General features: G+C 37.5%; 1 protein-coding gene across 1 annotated transcript; it reads left to right on the forward strand.

The window, feature by feature from the left end:
* Positions 1-10,853: 10,853 nt before the first annotated feature.
* Positions 10,854-13,614, forward strand: htr7 (5-hydroxytryptamine receptor 7). Its single transcript, XM_084135530.1, has 2 exons — positions 10,854-11,607; positions 12,647-13,614. The coding sequence occupies exons 1-2, from the start codon at positions 11,129-11,131 to the stop codon at positions 13,398-13,400; spliced, it is 1,233 nt and encodes a 410-aa protein (XP_083991656.1). The 5' UTR covers positions 10,854-11,128; the 3' UTR covers positions 13,401-13,614.
* Positions 13,615-16,379: the final 2,765 nt, after the last annotated feature.

Here is a 16,379-nt window from a genome sequence, read left to right on the forward strand (position 1 = left end):
TGCTGTCAATTTATTTATTTATTTTACTCCTCTTGAATAATACATGGCCTCACCTCTTTATTTCTCTCCTGCAGGGTTTTTCTGACTGCCATTGTCCCTCGTTGTGTGAGCTGGGGTCATTCTGTAGAGGCAGAAGACACCATCATATCCTACCTCGATGAGTTAATGATGACCGGAAGCCAAATACTGTTCCAGTGCATCAGTGCAATTTTAGAAGCTTTATTCACAAATACTACAGCTTTCTCTCCAAATCTAAATGATTATTTGAAATTATTCTGCATTAACACATCTTATTCAATGCTATACACAGCAGTTTACAGGTTTTAATCATGTTCTCTTTATTTCTTAAAGTTTCATTCACCTATTCACCATGCTACTTTTTAAATAAAAGATATCATTTAACAGTTGTGTTATTAACTAGGGATGCAACAATACCATTTTTTCAGAACCGATCCGATCCGATCCCAAAAATTCTGCATTTAGTACAGTTATAGGCATCTAAAGATGTATATGCCCTCAGTTTCTCTTTACGCTCAGTTTCTCTATCAGGTAGGTGTACAAGTCAGGCCACTCAACCGGCGGTAGCGTTAATCCTCATCGTCCATCCATTGACTGAGCGTGTTCGTTAAAATTAACTTTTGCAAATAACAATCGCGATCCTGGACAGTGAGTGACCTTGCACATTAAGATAAAATCGGATTTTCTCCAGTCATTATTAAAAAACAAGCTAACAAAACTTGCAAACTAACGTTAGTAAAGCGGCCAAAATGATCGTTCTGCCACCACCTAAGCTCCGCCCACACAAAAACGTCACCATGTTTACCAACTGAAAATTGGTCTATACAGTGCGGCACAAAGCGCTTTTATGCGCATCCCGAGCGCAGAATGATGCGCTTGAAGCAACATGAGTCACAGCGCGCAGCGCGTCGAGTCCGCATTGAAAAGTTTAAAGCACAAAGAAAATATTGATGCGTAGTGTATTATACAGTATCTATCTATGCAATAGTCTATTCAGCATTTTCTTTTAATAGTTTTAAATTTCAGTTACTGTGCGCGTGAAGAACAAATAGTAACGTTACCTGACTTTACTCCAGTGTTGTGATCTAACAGACACCCGTAGAAAGTAACATGATTAAGGTACAGCAATAAAGTCCAGCAAGATAAAGTTGTTTTATGCGAAACCATAGACCTTTATCTACAGATCAAGTATAATAATAGTAACATTGACTACGTTTACAAGCTGTCAAATATCGGGTTATGGTCGGGTTAAGGTCACTATTTGGGTTTCTGAAACAAACATTCAGAATAACCCGTTTACATGCGTGAGTAGAGAGAGTTACTCCTGTATACATGGAATTTGTAATCAATTGGCAATATCCCGATGTAAACGGCGACGCACGATTAGCGTCTGGACGTACGGACAACCTTAAGACGCAATATGCGTCATTTCCAATTCTTCTTCCTGTTCCAAAGACAACAACAACAGCAGCAGCAGCACGCGGATAATGAATAGTTCGGGGCAGATAGCGATCGCCTTTGTTTGCGCTTTCCTCCTCACTCCAAAAGTGTGGTGCTGTGCTGCGTCTCGCCATGTTTACCTCTACTTCTTGTTTACTTCCGGTATACTGCACGCGGGTTTTTGTATGCGCCGTCTCTACTCAAAAGACCAAGATTCCTTGCGAATAGAACATGCGCAGAACACAAATCAATGTTCCTTTTGATGGGGATATCCCTATACGCGTTTACATGACCAAATATTCGGGTTAGAAAAGAGGTATCCCAGGGATCATATCCGGGTTTTTAAAAACCGGGATATGAGCATATCCGGGTTTTGCCGGTGTTTACATGGCCGTGCGCGACCGGTGTGGTCAAGGCCGCATTAATGCACGGGCTTACCTGGGCTGAAGCCCAGGGGCCTCCCAAGTTCAGGGGCCTCCCATGTTCAGGTTCATGATGAGCTGAAAAGGTCATATTGTTTTAACTTGTCAGATTTTGTCGCTAGTCGCTTGTGGGCGTTGGTAGTGCTGTCGCTCTAATGTTATTGTTATGGTGCGTTCACACCAAACGCGAATAGAGCGTCTGGCGCGAGTGATTTCAATGTTAAGTCAATGCAAAGACGCGTTTATGCGCGTCTAGAGGTCCCGCGGCGCGAATGAGGCGTTTAGATTGCTCGTCTGGCCACATTTATACAAAACACCATTACAAGTGATATTATACAACTATATCATTTTAATTTGACTAGGAATTAGGCTCAAAAGAAACAGTATGCTGTTGGGAGTGTTTTTATATTACCACACAGCAGTGTTCAGTGGATTAAATAATTTACTAGATTAACGATCGATCAATCTACAAATTAAACTCACTCATACTGTCATTAATTACTAAAACGTCATCCGAATTTGACAAATAATCAATTTTCTTGTCCCTAATAGTCAACATAATGCAGGGGAAACTGTAAAATGAACTGCAGCAGTGCTAAACTTGCATCATAAAACTACAACACTCGAACTATAAATGTATGAATTAAACTCACTGAGACTGTCGAAAGTTTCTTTTCCATGCATCATTTTATTATATCCATGTTTGTGGTTAGTTACAGTCAAATCATATAAAACAGTGAAATCGCCCTTGAACTCTTCTGTCTTGCCTGCACTGAACTCGAGACGGTGACGGGAGCTGAGCTCCATTGAAAGGCTTCTTTCCTATTGGTTGTCGCTCGCGAAAATCGCTTCTCATTTGCATAAAGTTGAAATTTAGTTGCAGTGTGTGGCTGTTAAATAAAGTTTCTTGTGTTTATGTGCTCAGTGATATGTTAATAACAATATTAAAATTAAAAACAATATAAAAAACTCACTGTTGTAGGTCTCGAAAGAAACTAATGCATTTTGTGATGTAGATTACCTAGATAAGCTATTACACTTTTTTAAAATGAGACTCTATAAATCGAGGGGATGGGGGGCCTACAAAACCTCTCAGCCCCGGGGCCTAACATTAGGTTAAGGCGGCTCTGGGTGTGGTATTGAGAATGAGGACATACTCATAGGTAGCTTGCGGTCACGTGACGAATTGAGCCCGTCCACCATTTTGGGAGGATACGCTATCGGTTGCCAGGGGCAACAGTGCAAGAGCAATACAGAGACGGAGCAGGAAAGACGGCTCGAGGAATTATAATAGAAATTACGAGAAAATTAAGAAGAAATGGAGATGAATGCGGCAAAAGAAAAGGGTCCTTACAGGGAGAAACTTACTACCAATGCCAAACATTTTTTTTTTTTTTTTTTTTACTTTTAAAATTTAAAATACGAAAAAACTGTAACACATGGTTGCTACGGTTTCCACGACAATCGTGTGAGACACTGGAGCAGTTTTTTACACATCAGTGTTTTCCAGGCATTCTAAAATAGTGCGACAACCTCCTCTACTACCAATACAAACAATGAACGGCGTTGGCGGGTATCCTCCCAAAATGGCGGAAAGGGGAGGATGACGCGGTCTCTGAGGGCGGGGCGCTGTGTCGTGACGACATCTCCTCATTCTCAATAGTATTCTGTACCCGTATAGTATTCTGTAACCCTGAGGACCCAGTTAGTATGCCAGTAGTATGCCTGATCTAAATCTGTTCTCGCGATAACTTGTAGCTAACGTGAGCTGTTTAAGTGTTAATGGGTCTCATTCATGAAACACGAGCAGAACGAATTTTTGTGTAAATCGTGTGTAAAGTGGTTCTGGCGTAAATTTTCGGATTCATTAAAATGTTCGTATTTCCCAAATGTTAGTTGGTACGAAAGAAATCTACACCTGCTCCCAGCCACGCGTAAATAGTACGTTTAACATCCGAACGTTTTGCTCATTAATAAACTGCATTTTAATTCAACGTAATCGGGTACATATTTACACAGCATTTTGAAAAAGTATTATATATAGTAATTACATACGGTTTTTCTTTTTACTTGTATTACGAGAGCCAGTAATAGCATCTGCAAAAGGAACACAAGTCCACAAGTTTTTTTTATTTTTTTATATTCAAGCTGTTTTTTGTTTGTTTTGTTTTTTACAAGTCCGCAAGTTACAAGTGTTGCAGTCAAGCTTCATGTCGAACCATTTTCTTTTCACTTCTGGGACTGTTCGATTAAAAGATGAAACTCCATTAACTGCATCTGTAATATGCTGCCAAGCATTTTTACCTAAAGCATGTAGCCTATTACCTAAAAAAATCCTTTTTTTTTAGGACCTGATACGCCACTATGTACGCTTGAAAATAAAATGTGGCGTTTTGAATGAACTTCTGATAATAAAACTTCAATTTCTGCATCTGAGAAATTTCTCTTCTTCATTCGCTTTTTTTTTTTTTTTTCTTCCAAAATTATACATGTAATAATACAATAGCATTCGCTTTTGAGAAGACATGTTGAAATCCTTCGTTTCGTGTCATAATATGATGCTCATATATAGCTGTCAGTCGGTTTTAATTGGCGGGATTTATGGTAATTGAGAATGAGCGTGCACGCGCGTCCCATTTACGAGTGATTGGAATTCATTAACCCACACACACATTTCACTATCAAATCTGACGTTTACGAAGTATTTGTGAATCAGGAGAAGAATTTTCGGGAATGTCTCTTTACGCGCAAATCACTCACATATTTACTCGTATATTTACGAATGTTTCATGAATGAGACCCATTATGTGGTAGCTTTATGTAGAATGCTAAATCCCGCTGCTATATGCAAGGTAAGATTGAATTAAATTTTATATTGTATATGTAAATTGTGTATATTCTATAGCTAATATTTAAAATCTCAAGTTGCGTCAATAGCAGGAGAAAGACCGCGAAATTTAAAAATACTACTCTTATTGTGTCACGAAATGTAGTTTTAAGAGTTTTTCAGTCGAGAATGTAGTTATTTTAATCTCAAATATGTTGTTTGTTTATACAGATAGCGCCTATTTCAAATTTTGATCTGACGTTTTCGGAGATGTGAGATCCAAGGGATCACCGGGCGCTCAGCGCTCACGTATCCCGCCTGGCAGAGTCTTATCTCGGCTAGAGCTGCTGACGTCTGCCGCTGAGTCTAGTGGAGTGGTTAAACATGAGATATAATTCGTCTTGTGTAGGCTATGTCTAACGGACGATCTTTGATCTCATTAATCTATCGTTTTCGTTTTGGCGGGGGGCAAAGTTTAGTTTTATAACTTTATATAACGTTAAATTGTTTAGGCTATTTATCTTTAACGTTGTGCCTGCTGACTTATGTTTGACTGAATCGTTTAATTACTTTATTTCTTGACTTGTATGGCTACTTATACTTTCATTATTGCTATTATTGATCAATAAAACTGAAATTTAACAAAAAGAGACAGGGTTGTGGCATTTTATTTTATATAGCCTATGTAAGAATATTTTAATATATATATAATATGATATCACCAACACGGCATGTATTTTTCTTTTCATGTATGGGAAGTATTTCAGAGTATGTTGTCTTGAAAGAAATCAAGCATCACTGACAAAGGCTCAAAAGAGACCATGACTTTCTAAAAGATCTTTTAAATATAGATTGTTTGTGTTTTTGTTTTACTTTTAGGACTGGAGAACATCTGGTAATGAGATGTCACTTTTTTCTGTTTGTTAAATGCTTAGTTAGGGTTGGGATCTCTGCAAAGGAATACCTTCTCACAACATAGCGATGATAGCAGTAACACCAAAACGTACTTTGCAAGATTAAGCGCTGTTTTATATGGATTAACCCTTTCATGCATAGTGGTCATTACAGTGGACAGCTATTAAAAAAAATAAAATTTTGTTTTGATGGCATAGTTGCACATCATCCTCTTCAGTGGACCCATCCTGGTGCATCATCCTATATATTTAAACCAAGTGGCAAGCCGTTGTGTTTCGATTTTTCCCCCTCCAAACCAAGATGGCAAATGGTCAGTCAGAAATGCCAAGTTGCTCCGGAATATCCACCCATTCCTTCTATCCTAGGAGACTCTTGTAGGTAAAAAAAATATTGCAGCATCAAGCAATATCTAATGAGTCCTATCACAGTTGGGTCATTATACGTAAACGTGCCATTTTGTGTCCCTTAGGGGAAAAAAGCTCTGTAAATCTTAATAAACCATAAAACAAATAAAATATTTTATAATTTAGTTTCCGTAATATGTCTAATAATATAAGAATAAATTAATTTCTGTTTCTTTTGTTTTTAAAGGATTTTAATCACATTTTTTGTGCAAAGCATCTTGCAGAAATGTTGAAAATGGCATGTCCCTCAGTATGATTTTTCTACTTCTGCTTGTATCATCTGCCTTTCATGAAGTTGATGGTAGAAGACAAGTGTTCTCTTCTTTTCTTTGAGTTTATGTAATATCTGAAAGACAGGGACACGCTCATTGTGTCAGCCCTGTTACCAGAAAAGCATACGTTAAAAAGTTATTTGTACATATTTAAAAAGGGATCTCCATATCTCAGCTCAGGAGAGGTGTAGAGAGCCAGGACTTGCACTCATCTCTACGCCTCATCGCCCTCTATCAGAATCCAAGGTTTCAAGAAGATCCGAGAAACTTTATTTTTCGACCCAAAAAAACTATAAGGCAAAATTGAGTTTGCATATCAAAGCAAAAACAGTGAGTGATGTTCCATAGCACTAAGGACTGCAAGTGTACAGTTGCATGTGACATGTTGTTTGTGTGTTTTTACAGAGTTCCTCAAGTCAGTCCATGACACCTAGTCCAGCCTCCTCACCTACCAGGTCACGACCGCACCATCTAAAGGGGAAACTGACTGACTGCATCATCTAGACCTTAGGATGGTTCCACAAAGAATTGACTGCACATACAACATGAATTTACTTCAAACTAAAGATCTGACTTTACATACAGCAAAAGACACTGCATCTATTTGTGTCTCATTAGCTCTCAAAAAACTTTAACCTTACAGTTCATTAAATATTTTAACACAGCTAACTCAACATTAATTGTTTTTAAATCTCCACAATGTATAGCCAGAGGACTATCACAAAAGTGTTTAGGAAAGTAAATACATACTAGAGTATGTTTGTTTAAAGCTGCTTTGTATTGTGTATTTTAAAAAGCTCTATAAATGTCCTAAAACAATGTGCATTTTGCTTGTAGTTTTGTGTTAATAAAAATGTAATATATTACATTTCATAATTCAGTTGAATTCATTATGTATTGTATTGTGTAATTTAATTAAATTTTTATATAAGTTTTGGTTCTCTCATTTTATTACATTAAATGTTATTGTGTTGTATGATGTTCTGTATTAAGAATTAATTATGACATAAATCATATGCATTAGTACACAAATGACATGCTTGTAATAAAAAAGCAATTTATGCCCCATTGCTGAATAACAAATAACTTTGTCACAAAACATACTTTAAAAATGTTATTTCTTTCAAATAAAAGATTATTATATGAATTAAGGGGTTTGATTAATTACATTAAAAATTGTGATTCCATAATTTTATTATACTGTTCTTTAGTCAAGGCTAGATTTTATATTTTATATTTATTTATAACCCACAACACATAGCTAGCATTCTGTAATTTATTTAAATGTCTAAACTGTTAATACGAAAAATAGTAATATACACAAATAAGCATTATTTTAAGAATATTTTAATAAATAAAAGTGTAAAAAATAATTACATAATTATAATTGCATTACGAATGGCTGTTAATATGGTAAGGCAGTATCAGTGCAGTATAAGCTCAGGAAAAGCTCATAGCACGAATCACGATCATCGGATAACGTTAGCTGTATGCTATGCTATTATCTAAGCTAACTAAAAAACACTACCAGAGAATGTCTAATAAGGCGAGAAGTTTCACTCTCAGTACACTTCCGGGTTCTGAACTGGTTGCAGTTCCACTCTGATTCCATATGAGGGCGCTCACAGGACGAGTGCAGAATGAATGGAGGTCTATGGCGCTATACACATCAAAATCCACTTTTCTCAGGATATAATTTTTTGTGTAGTAATTTGAATGTTGTATTCGAAAGGAGATGCAAAGAAATTACACATTGCTGGGTGTTAGATTTTTTAGAGTCACTTATTTGCTTTAAAAAGTATTTTAAAGTGTCAATGACGTCATACACATCGTACGACCAGAGATGCTGCTTTACGGCAATCCTTCAGTCACTTTGGTGCTTTCGCGTTTTGCACTTTCTTTTCACTCGAGGCATCGACAACACAGCTGACACAGGTAAATACACGTGCTAGAAGAGCTTTTGTTTTGTTTGTTTCTGGTCCCGCTTCGGATGCCACGATGCCATCAAGCAGCATCTCTGGTCGTAATCAGTCCTTCACTGACCAATCAGCGTTCATTAGCAGAATGCTAGCGTGTTATGGGCAACAACAACTCAACCTGTAAGAAATCAAAAGGACATAAGTACTCGTTCATTCAACTTTCGACCTATAACCCATGTTGAACTTGCAAAACCTACAATCAAATCTGAGATTTCTCAACGGCAATCGTGTGAAAGAGACAAATTTAGCCGTATAGCCCCATAGACTCCCATTCATTCTGCACTCATGGACGATCGCCCCCAGTGGAGCTCTGGTGGAACTACAACCAAAATTCGGTACAATAGGACTTAATAGGGAGTGGGCAGGCTCTCCGTAGACGGGCTCTGACACTACCAACGAGAAATGTTTAATTTCACAATCTATAGCTTCGGTTAAATACTAGTATATGAAACGTATACTTTAGAATACATTAAATACATTAATGATTCGTTATAACGTAGTACAAACGTCTTCTATAATAAAGTGATTTTGTATGATTTGTAACCAGGCACTAAAGCGATTACCCATAAAACGGGCTTTGAACCAATCGGATTGCTTGGGTCCTCAGCCCGGACCCATTACTATACGGGTACAGAATACTATACCACACCGGGTTATTGCTAATATCCAGGGGGGCATGGATTTCTATTATTTTGAAGGTACCCCCGGGCGCCGCCATTGGCTAGCGGACCCCCACCTGCTGTTAGCATCCCATTGACTCCCATTCATTTTGGCGTCACTTTGACAGCGACTAACTTCACATCTGAGGCGTGTAAAGACTCCATTTGTCCATTATTTATTTCTAAAGAAACACGAAAATGTATAAAAGGCTTCATTACCTTGTAGCTTACGTTATGGCCCCGTAGAAGCAATTTTTGTAAAAAATAGGCTAACGATTGCGTCATAGCCACGCGACTCTCTGTCGCACAGTAGGAAATTACCGTATGGACAGGAGGAGAAGCTCGCGGGCAATCGGGAGGACGTCGAGGCAAAATGACAAAGTAATTAATCAGAACACCTACTAAAAGTTTCTCCTGCTCCTAGCTCATGGACACCTCCTACTCACACTCTCCGTCTCTGCAAGTTTCGGAAGGGAATGATTCAGATTGATTTGGCACAGCTACTAGAAGACAGACGGTTTGCTCACGTCACATCTACGTCGTCAAGCTCAGTTTGAGTCTGCGCAGTACGCTCGACCCCCAGGAAGTAAGAGTTTCTAATTGGCTTCACTTTGTCTCCGTTGAATCCAATGGGGTCGCTGTGTCCATTTCTTTTACTGTCTATGCTAATATCCCGGTTTTGAACGGGTTATTGGCTGCATGTAAACGTAATCATTGAATTATCTTGGAGAGAGTTTCATCGTGTTAACTGTCGTAACCGAACGCGACGCGCTGTTTGAGTGCTGAATGGAGAATGACTGACAGCGCAGCTGAGGGAAACGTTTACGTGATCTTGAATTTAACGACTTAAATATTAATTTATATCTCACATTATACTATATAATGGCTTCAGAACACTTATAATATTGTGCACAAAAACTTATGGTGCTTTATAATGTTTGTGTGCCTTTTGTGGGGCTTAACAATAACACTGAATAGTATACGCACAATATCGGATTTGGATCGGCCTTGTCTGACCGATACCCGATCCGCCAAAAATGGCAGTATCGGATCGGTGCATCCCTATTATTAACTGTTTTTCCATTATTAAATAGTTTGTTTTGCCAATCAAGCTACTGCGGATAGTTCACCCAAAAATGAAATCATTTACTCACCCTCATGCTGTTCCAAACCTGTATGAGTTTTTTTCTTCTGTTGAACACAAAAGAAGATATTTTGAAGAATGTTATAACCAGATAGTTGAGCCATTGACTTATTTTTCATATATTTGTTCCTACTATGGAAGTCAGTGGCTACTGTCAACTGTCTGGTTACCAACATTCTTCAAAATATCTTCTTCATTTTTGGGTGAACAATCCCTTTAAGGGGAATCAATCTAAAGAGTACATCTATAAAAGTTATTCACATGAGGCAATCAGAGGAAACTGTAACAATTTATATAAAGAATGGTCACTTATGTAATAGCCTACATTGCTCCCTGAAAACATTTTTTATTAAAAAATTAAAACATCTTATTATAACCACAATATATTCTACTCAACTTTTTCAGAGGATTTAGACTTGAAACTGATAAATGCAATGAAAAGCACTTTGTAATCGTGTAGCCTACCACTTTGATTTTACTTAAAGGTAGCAATTAAACTTGTTCATTTTTAGTGGTTTGCATTTTATAAAAGTGTAAATACCACTATGATCAGATAATTGGTAATGAGATGGTAGTAGAGAAAAGTCTTTCTAAAGCAAAGAAAATCTTATTTGCAATTTTACTTTTTCATTACATGCACCCAATTCTTTAAAAAAGGCAACTCTTTTTTTTAAACACAGATGATATTGTCCTGTTTGTCTTGTCGCATAAGATCCAATTGCTACAGTCATAGTCACAACACTTCACATTTGCAAACAGACACTTCAGCACAAGTCATTTTTTTAAAGAGTTACGCCTAAGCACCTCACGTCATTACGCACTGTCAAGACGCCAATGAAATAAAAGCCGTGAAGAGCGCGCGGTTCATTCTGTGAGCGTTAACTTGACAGTTTGTGTGGCTCTTCGCGTGTAGCTGGGATGTTTTTCTATTATTTCAGATAGAGCCAGAAAATCAGTGTAGTATAGGTGTGTGGTTACACATAATGTATTTAACTTGGACTCGAGAGCAACATCTTTTCAGAACCAAGGACAGCTCTCAACGGTCAATATGATCTCGGCGGTGACGAAGGATCGCGTGCAGGCACTCATGACCAGTTTCACATCTGAAGTGATGGATGTGCGATTTCTTAATAAGATGCACGACACCACTACAACTTTGCCGGCGCCAAGTTTTATGGACAACGAGACCAGATGCGGAGAGCCGATTCTGAGTTACGGACATGTTGAGAAAGTGCTCGTCGGAGGAGTTCTGACCTTGCTTACCTTTTTAACAGTTTGCGGGAATCTTCTGGTGGTCATTTCAGTGTGTTTCGTGAAGAAACTAAAGCAACCTTCTAATTATTTAATCGTTTCTCTGGCCATTGCAGACCTGTCGGTGGCGGTGGTCGTCATGCCGTTTGTCAGCATCACTGATCTCATAGGAGGACAGTGGATCTTTGGTCGTGTTTTCTGTAATGTTTTTATCGCCATGGACGTGATGTGCTGCACCGCTTCAATAATGACACTTTGTGTCATAAGCATAGACAGGTAGGTCTCCCAGATATACGTGCTGTGTGATATAGCCTAGCTAACCAAGTATAAGTTAGATTAGTTAAACTAATCAATTAACTACTACATTCAGATTAAATGTTTTATTCAGTCAGTAGGCTATATACAGTATGTTGAGGAAACCGGGTCAAGTTGTCACACTTTTAGTGAAAATTTCTCAGGGTGGGTTTATTTTTTAAAGTCAGTTTCTGTATAGACACATACCTTAAGACTTGCCTACAATTAAGCCAACCAACATTTTCAACATTATTGACCAAGAAGGAAAAAACACGCACGCACATTTAGCCTACCTGCAGCGGGCATATTGTCACAGTTGGAGCATATAATAGGCTTTTCAGATCAATCTAATTATGAATGAATGAGGCATTTATATAGCGCTTTCATATGTACTACTGTACACCCAAAGCACTTTACAATCATATCAGGGAATCTCTCCTTAACCACCACCAGTGTGAATTATGAAACAAAATTCATAAAATCAGCCAAACTGTAAAGAGAAAGAGATAGATGAAATAATTAAATAAAATTACAGCATACAATACACTGAAAAACGGATATACTAAATTAGCAGGTTTTATTAATGTAAAATAATAATAATAATTTTAAATCAGGTAGAAATAGCTTTTTAAGGTATTGCAGGCTACCACTTTTTATATATTTAAATATTGTGTGAATGCATGTCTCTGTGGTTTTATGTTCACTTGTCCACCAAACAAATATTTACAAAAATAAATTTTCCTTCTGAAATTTTAGTTTGGAGGACAGAATTCAAAATTCAACTAAATGTTGAAAACCGCCATATCAAAAACACTCAAAACCTTATAGCTACTGAGATTTAGCCCTTTTGACAAAAAGCCTTCTTTTCAAGAAGTTATGTCAAGCTTAGATTGTAATATTCCAAAGAAGGGCAAATAATGAAGAAAGAAAGAACCTTTATGCAGTCTTTGACTGATGCACTTTAGAAAATCTTTTTTTCTGCCTTCTTTCATTTTTCCCACTCTCCACTCCATTTTCTCAGGTACCTGGGCATTACTAAGCCATTGACGTATCCCGTGAGACAGAGTGGAAAGTGCATGGCCAAAATAGTGCTTTCTGTATGGCTTCTCTCTGCCTCCATCACCCTACCCCCACTGTTCGGATGGGCTCAGAATGTCAATGATGACAATGTGTGTCTGATCAGCCAGGACCTGGGCTACACTATATACTCCACTGCCGTGGCCTTCTACATTCCCATGACCGTGATGCTCATTATGTACTACCGGATATACAGGGTGGCGAAGGTGAGTGCTGCCAAGCACACGATCGCTGGCTTTCCCAAAGCGGAAGACGAGGAAAGCGTGAACTGCGTGACTGCGGCCCTAAAGCTGCAGAGGGAGGTGAAGGAGTGTGTGAGCTTTTCTCGCCTTCTCAAAAGTGATCGTAAAAACATCTCCATCTTCAAAAGGGAGCAGAAGGCGGCGGCCACCCTTGGGATTGTCGTGGGGGCTTTCGCTGTGTGCTGGATGCCCTTCTTCCTGCTTTCCACGGCGCGTCCGTTCATCTGTGGGGTGCAATGCAGCTGCATGCCTTTGTGGGTGGAGAGGACGCTGCTGTGGCTAGGCTATGCCAACTCACTCATAAACCCCTTCATTTATGCATTCTTCAACAGAGACCTCAGGACCACCTACCACAACCTCATTCGCTGCCGCTATCGGAACATCAACCGCAAGCTCTCGGCAGCCAGCATGCACGAGGCTTTGAAACTTGCTGAGAGACCTGACCTGGTGCTGTAGGCTGTCCGTACCTTTCATGTCTCTCTAGGGACTGATGCAGGCACACGGAGGCTGAGAGACGTTTTTGATGAATTCCTTATTGCTCTCGCGGAGGAGCTTTTCAGTCACTTCAATTAAGTCGAATTGCAATGACTTCAATTAAATGAAATTGGAAAGGTTGTAAAGCTTCATGAAATGTTGTATAAAATGCTTTATAAATTAGATCTTATTGCTGTAAAATGTGCTTGATGAAAGAGAAAAATAGTCATAAAAATCAATGAGCAATGAATCCTCCAGTATCTTGTTCATATTTCATGCAGTATACTTTGTGCTCTTTATATTATATGTAATAGTCCTCAATAATAATAAACCCATGGCAGCAAGGACAGTTCAACCAAAAGCTAAAATTCTGTCACCATTTACTCACCCTCATATCATTCCAAACCTCTGACTTTACTAAGTCAGAAAAGATTGGTTTTATGTATTTTTTTCCATATAATGGAATACAATGGAATGTAATTGGACCCCCTTGAAAAAAAACTGTGTTCCACAGAAGAAAGTCATACAGGAATGGGACAACTTGAGGGTGAGTATATGATGACAGAATTTACATTTTTGGGTGAACTCTCTCCAATATTAGAACACTACAATAAAGTATGCAGTGTATACAAGCAATCATAAAGATGAACACTTCACTTCGTTGCAGTCCCATCCCTTCTGCCCTCCAAACAGTCACCTGATTTGACCATCAGTGATTGCCACTAATAATGTGACAGCAAGTTGAGCGTGTCTTGCCTATAGTTGTATTATTAGAAGCAAGGCATTTATTGTCTTCTAGCTGTGAGAAAGGCAGAGTTGGGCACTGGGCAGGTGTCTTTAATTTCTATCAGCATGCTTGGCCAACAGATGGTAAACAATACATCAACACTAAGTTGCCCTGTGTATTCGTCAAGCATTTTAGTGACCACGCTTTTGGATTTGAAACGTTTATGCATATAAAGTTACAAGTAATATAAAAACAAACCAACTAAACATATCTATATACAGTATATTCATATTATGCAGCTGATTATTTTCATGTTATGGCCAATTAGCAATAAATATTATACTGTTTTGTCTAAATAAATATATATTTATATCTATATTTATATCTTAGATATAATTTTATATCTATACCTAAAAAATAATTACAGGCCTGAAGGAGAAAAGATGGAAGTTTATCATTAAGATGCTGAGGGCACCACACAGGCAACAAACAACAAATCTGTTCTGAGGTTTTGTGAGGAAAATAAATATGGCATATACTCATTCACAAAGACAAATTGCTGTGGTCATTGAATTAAATGATTAATTATAAAAAACAAAACAAAAAAGCTTGAGATTGTGCTTTAGTATTGGTTAAACTATTCTACATGAACCGAAGTCCACATTAATCTTTCATTATTACACTTTAAAGATTTTGAAAAAGGTTTGCATGCATCCCATTTGAGGTGACGTTGTCCTTTATTGTATAAACAGAAGTGGAAATAAATGTGGATGTCATCAGTGTAATATGTCAAGTCTCCAAGACTAAAAAGCATAGCTATATTGGTATTATATTTGTCCACATTACTGTACAAAAAGCAAAGAAAAACGAGAAAGACTTTCAAAGAGTTTCAGAATCTATACCAGGCAAGAGGTTTTGTTCTCATGTTATACCGGAAGTGAACATGAATGACTGCTCTGTAAATTGTACCTCTTTCTGAATTCTGTGACAGTGACATGCTCTGTGTGAGTCTTTCAGTCTTGTTTTTCCATCTACGGCAGCACAGCATGAGGGCTGCTTCCTGTCCATTTCCCTGGGGGCTTTTTGGAATCATTGTACCTGCAAAAATATTCTGAATTAAGGCTTCAATGTGATAAGAAATAGGTGTGTACTTTATTAACAGAGTATACCTGTCAGTTTAATATTGTAAATAATTAAGTTAAAGATTGTATTCCTGTAGTTTAATTCTAGATATGTAGCATCATTCTGAAATGGTAATTTTCACTTTCAATGATATGTTCTCCATGCAGTCTGGCAAAAAATGGCTGGTTAACAGAACAATAACAGTGTTTGCAAGGCAGATTTACCTTTTTTTCTTTTTACCTTTTTTTTTTTTTTTTTACAAATCTTAAATGTAAGATATTTAAAAAATATATATATTTAAGCAAATCTTAAAATTTAAGCATTGACTTTCATTTATATGTTCTTAGGCAAGTTTTTTTCTTCAAGACTGGTCCTAACTTTTTAAAGTCAGTTACATAAAAAGGTAGATCTAATTTGAAACAGAAAAGTAAGACTGGTTACCTCTTGTCTAACTGCAAGTGTGTCAAACTAGTACTTGAGACACAGTCTTAAAGTTTATGCAATTGGCCACAGAATTCAAATAGTAACTTACAGCAATGGTGCCTTTGTAATAATTGCATATACTGAATTAATTAATTTCTTTTGTCATCTTCCTTGCCTACTTTTAATAATTTCTTGCCAAGTAAAGGATGATTTGCACTATGTACGAGTGACTCTGAGTGTCATAAAAATAGCATAACAAAAACTAAGCCTAAAACCTAACATTATTTAAACCTTTAACACTGTTAACACATTTGCTGCCTTGCAAGCACTTGTATTTACTTTGGGAAATGAAAATCTAGTTCAAATAAGCAATTAAAATGTATGCCAAATGTATGTCATTTTGCAGTAAACATTATTAGTAAACAGTATTAAACATAATTTTGTGGCGAGGTTTATATTTTTCTTGCCCCAGATTTACAGATTATCAAACATGAAATCCAAATACTGACAGTTTAAAAATATGTTGGTAATGAGTGAAGTCAAAGTAGATTTACTTACTAATAAGGATCCACTCTTCCCTGGTGAAAAAAATAAAATAAAATGCTAAGTATACTTGCAGCCAAACTAATTCAGTATACTTCAACTGTGTTAATGATTTAACTTGAAGTGTGCTATTTTGGACCAACTCA

This window comes from Abramis brama (genome assembly GCF_963993115.1).
Source record: "Abramis brama genome assembly, chromosome: 14".
Taxonomy (NCBI): Eukaryota; Metazoa; Chordata; class Actinopteri; order Cypriniformes; family Leuciscidae; genus Abramis; species Abramis brama.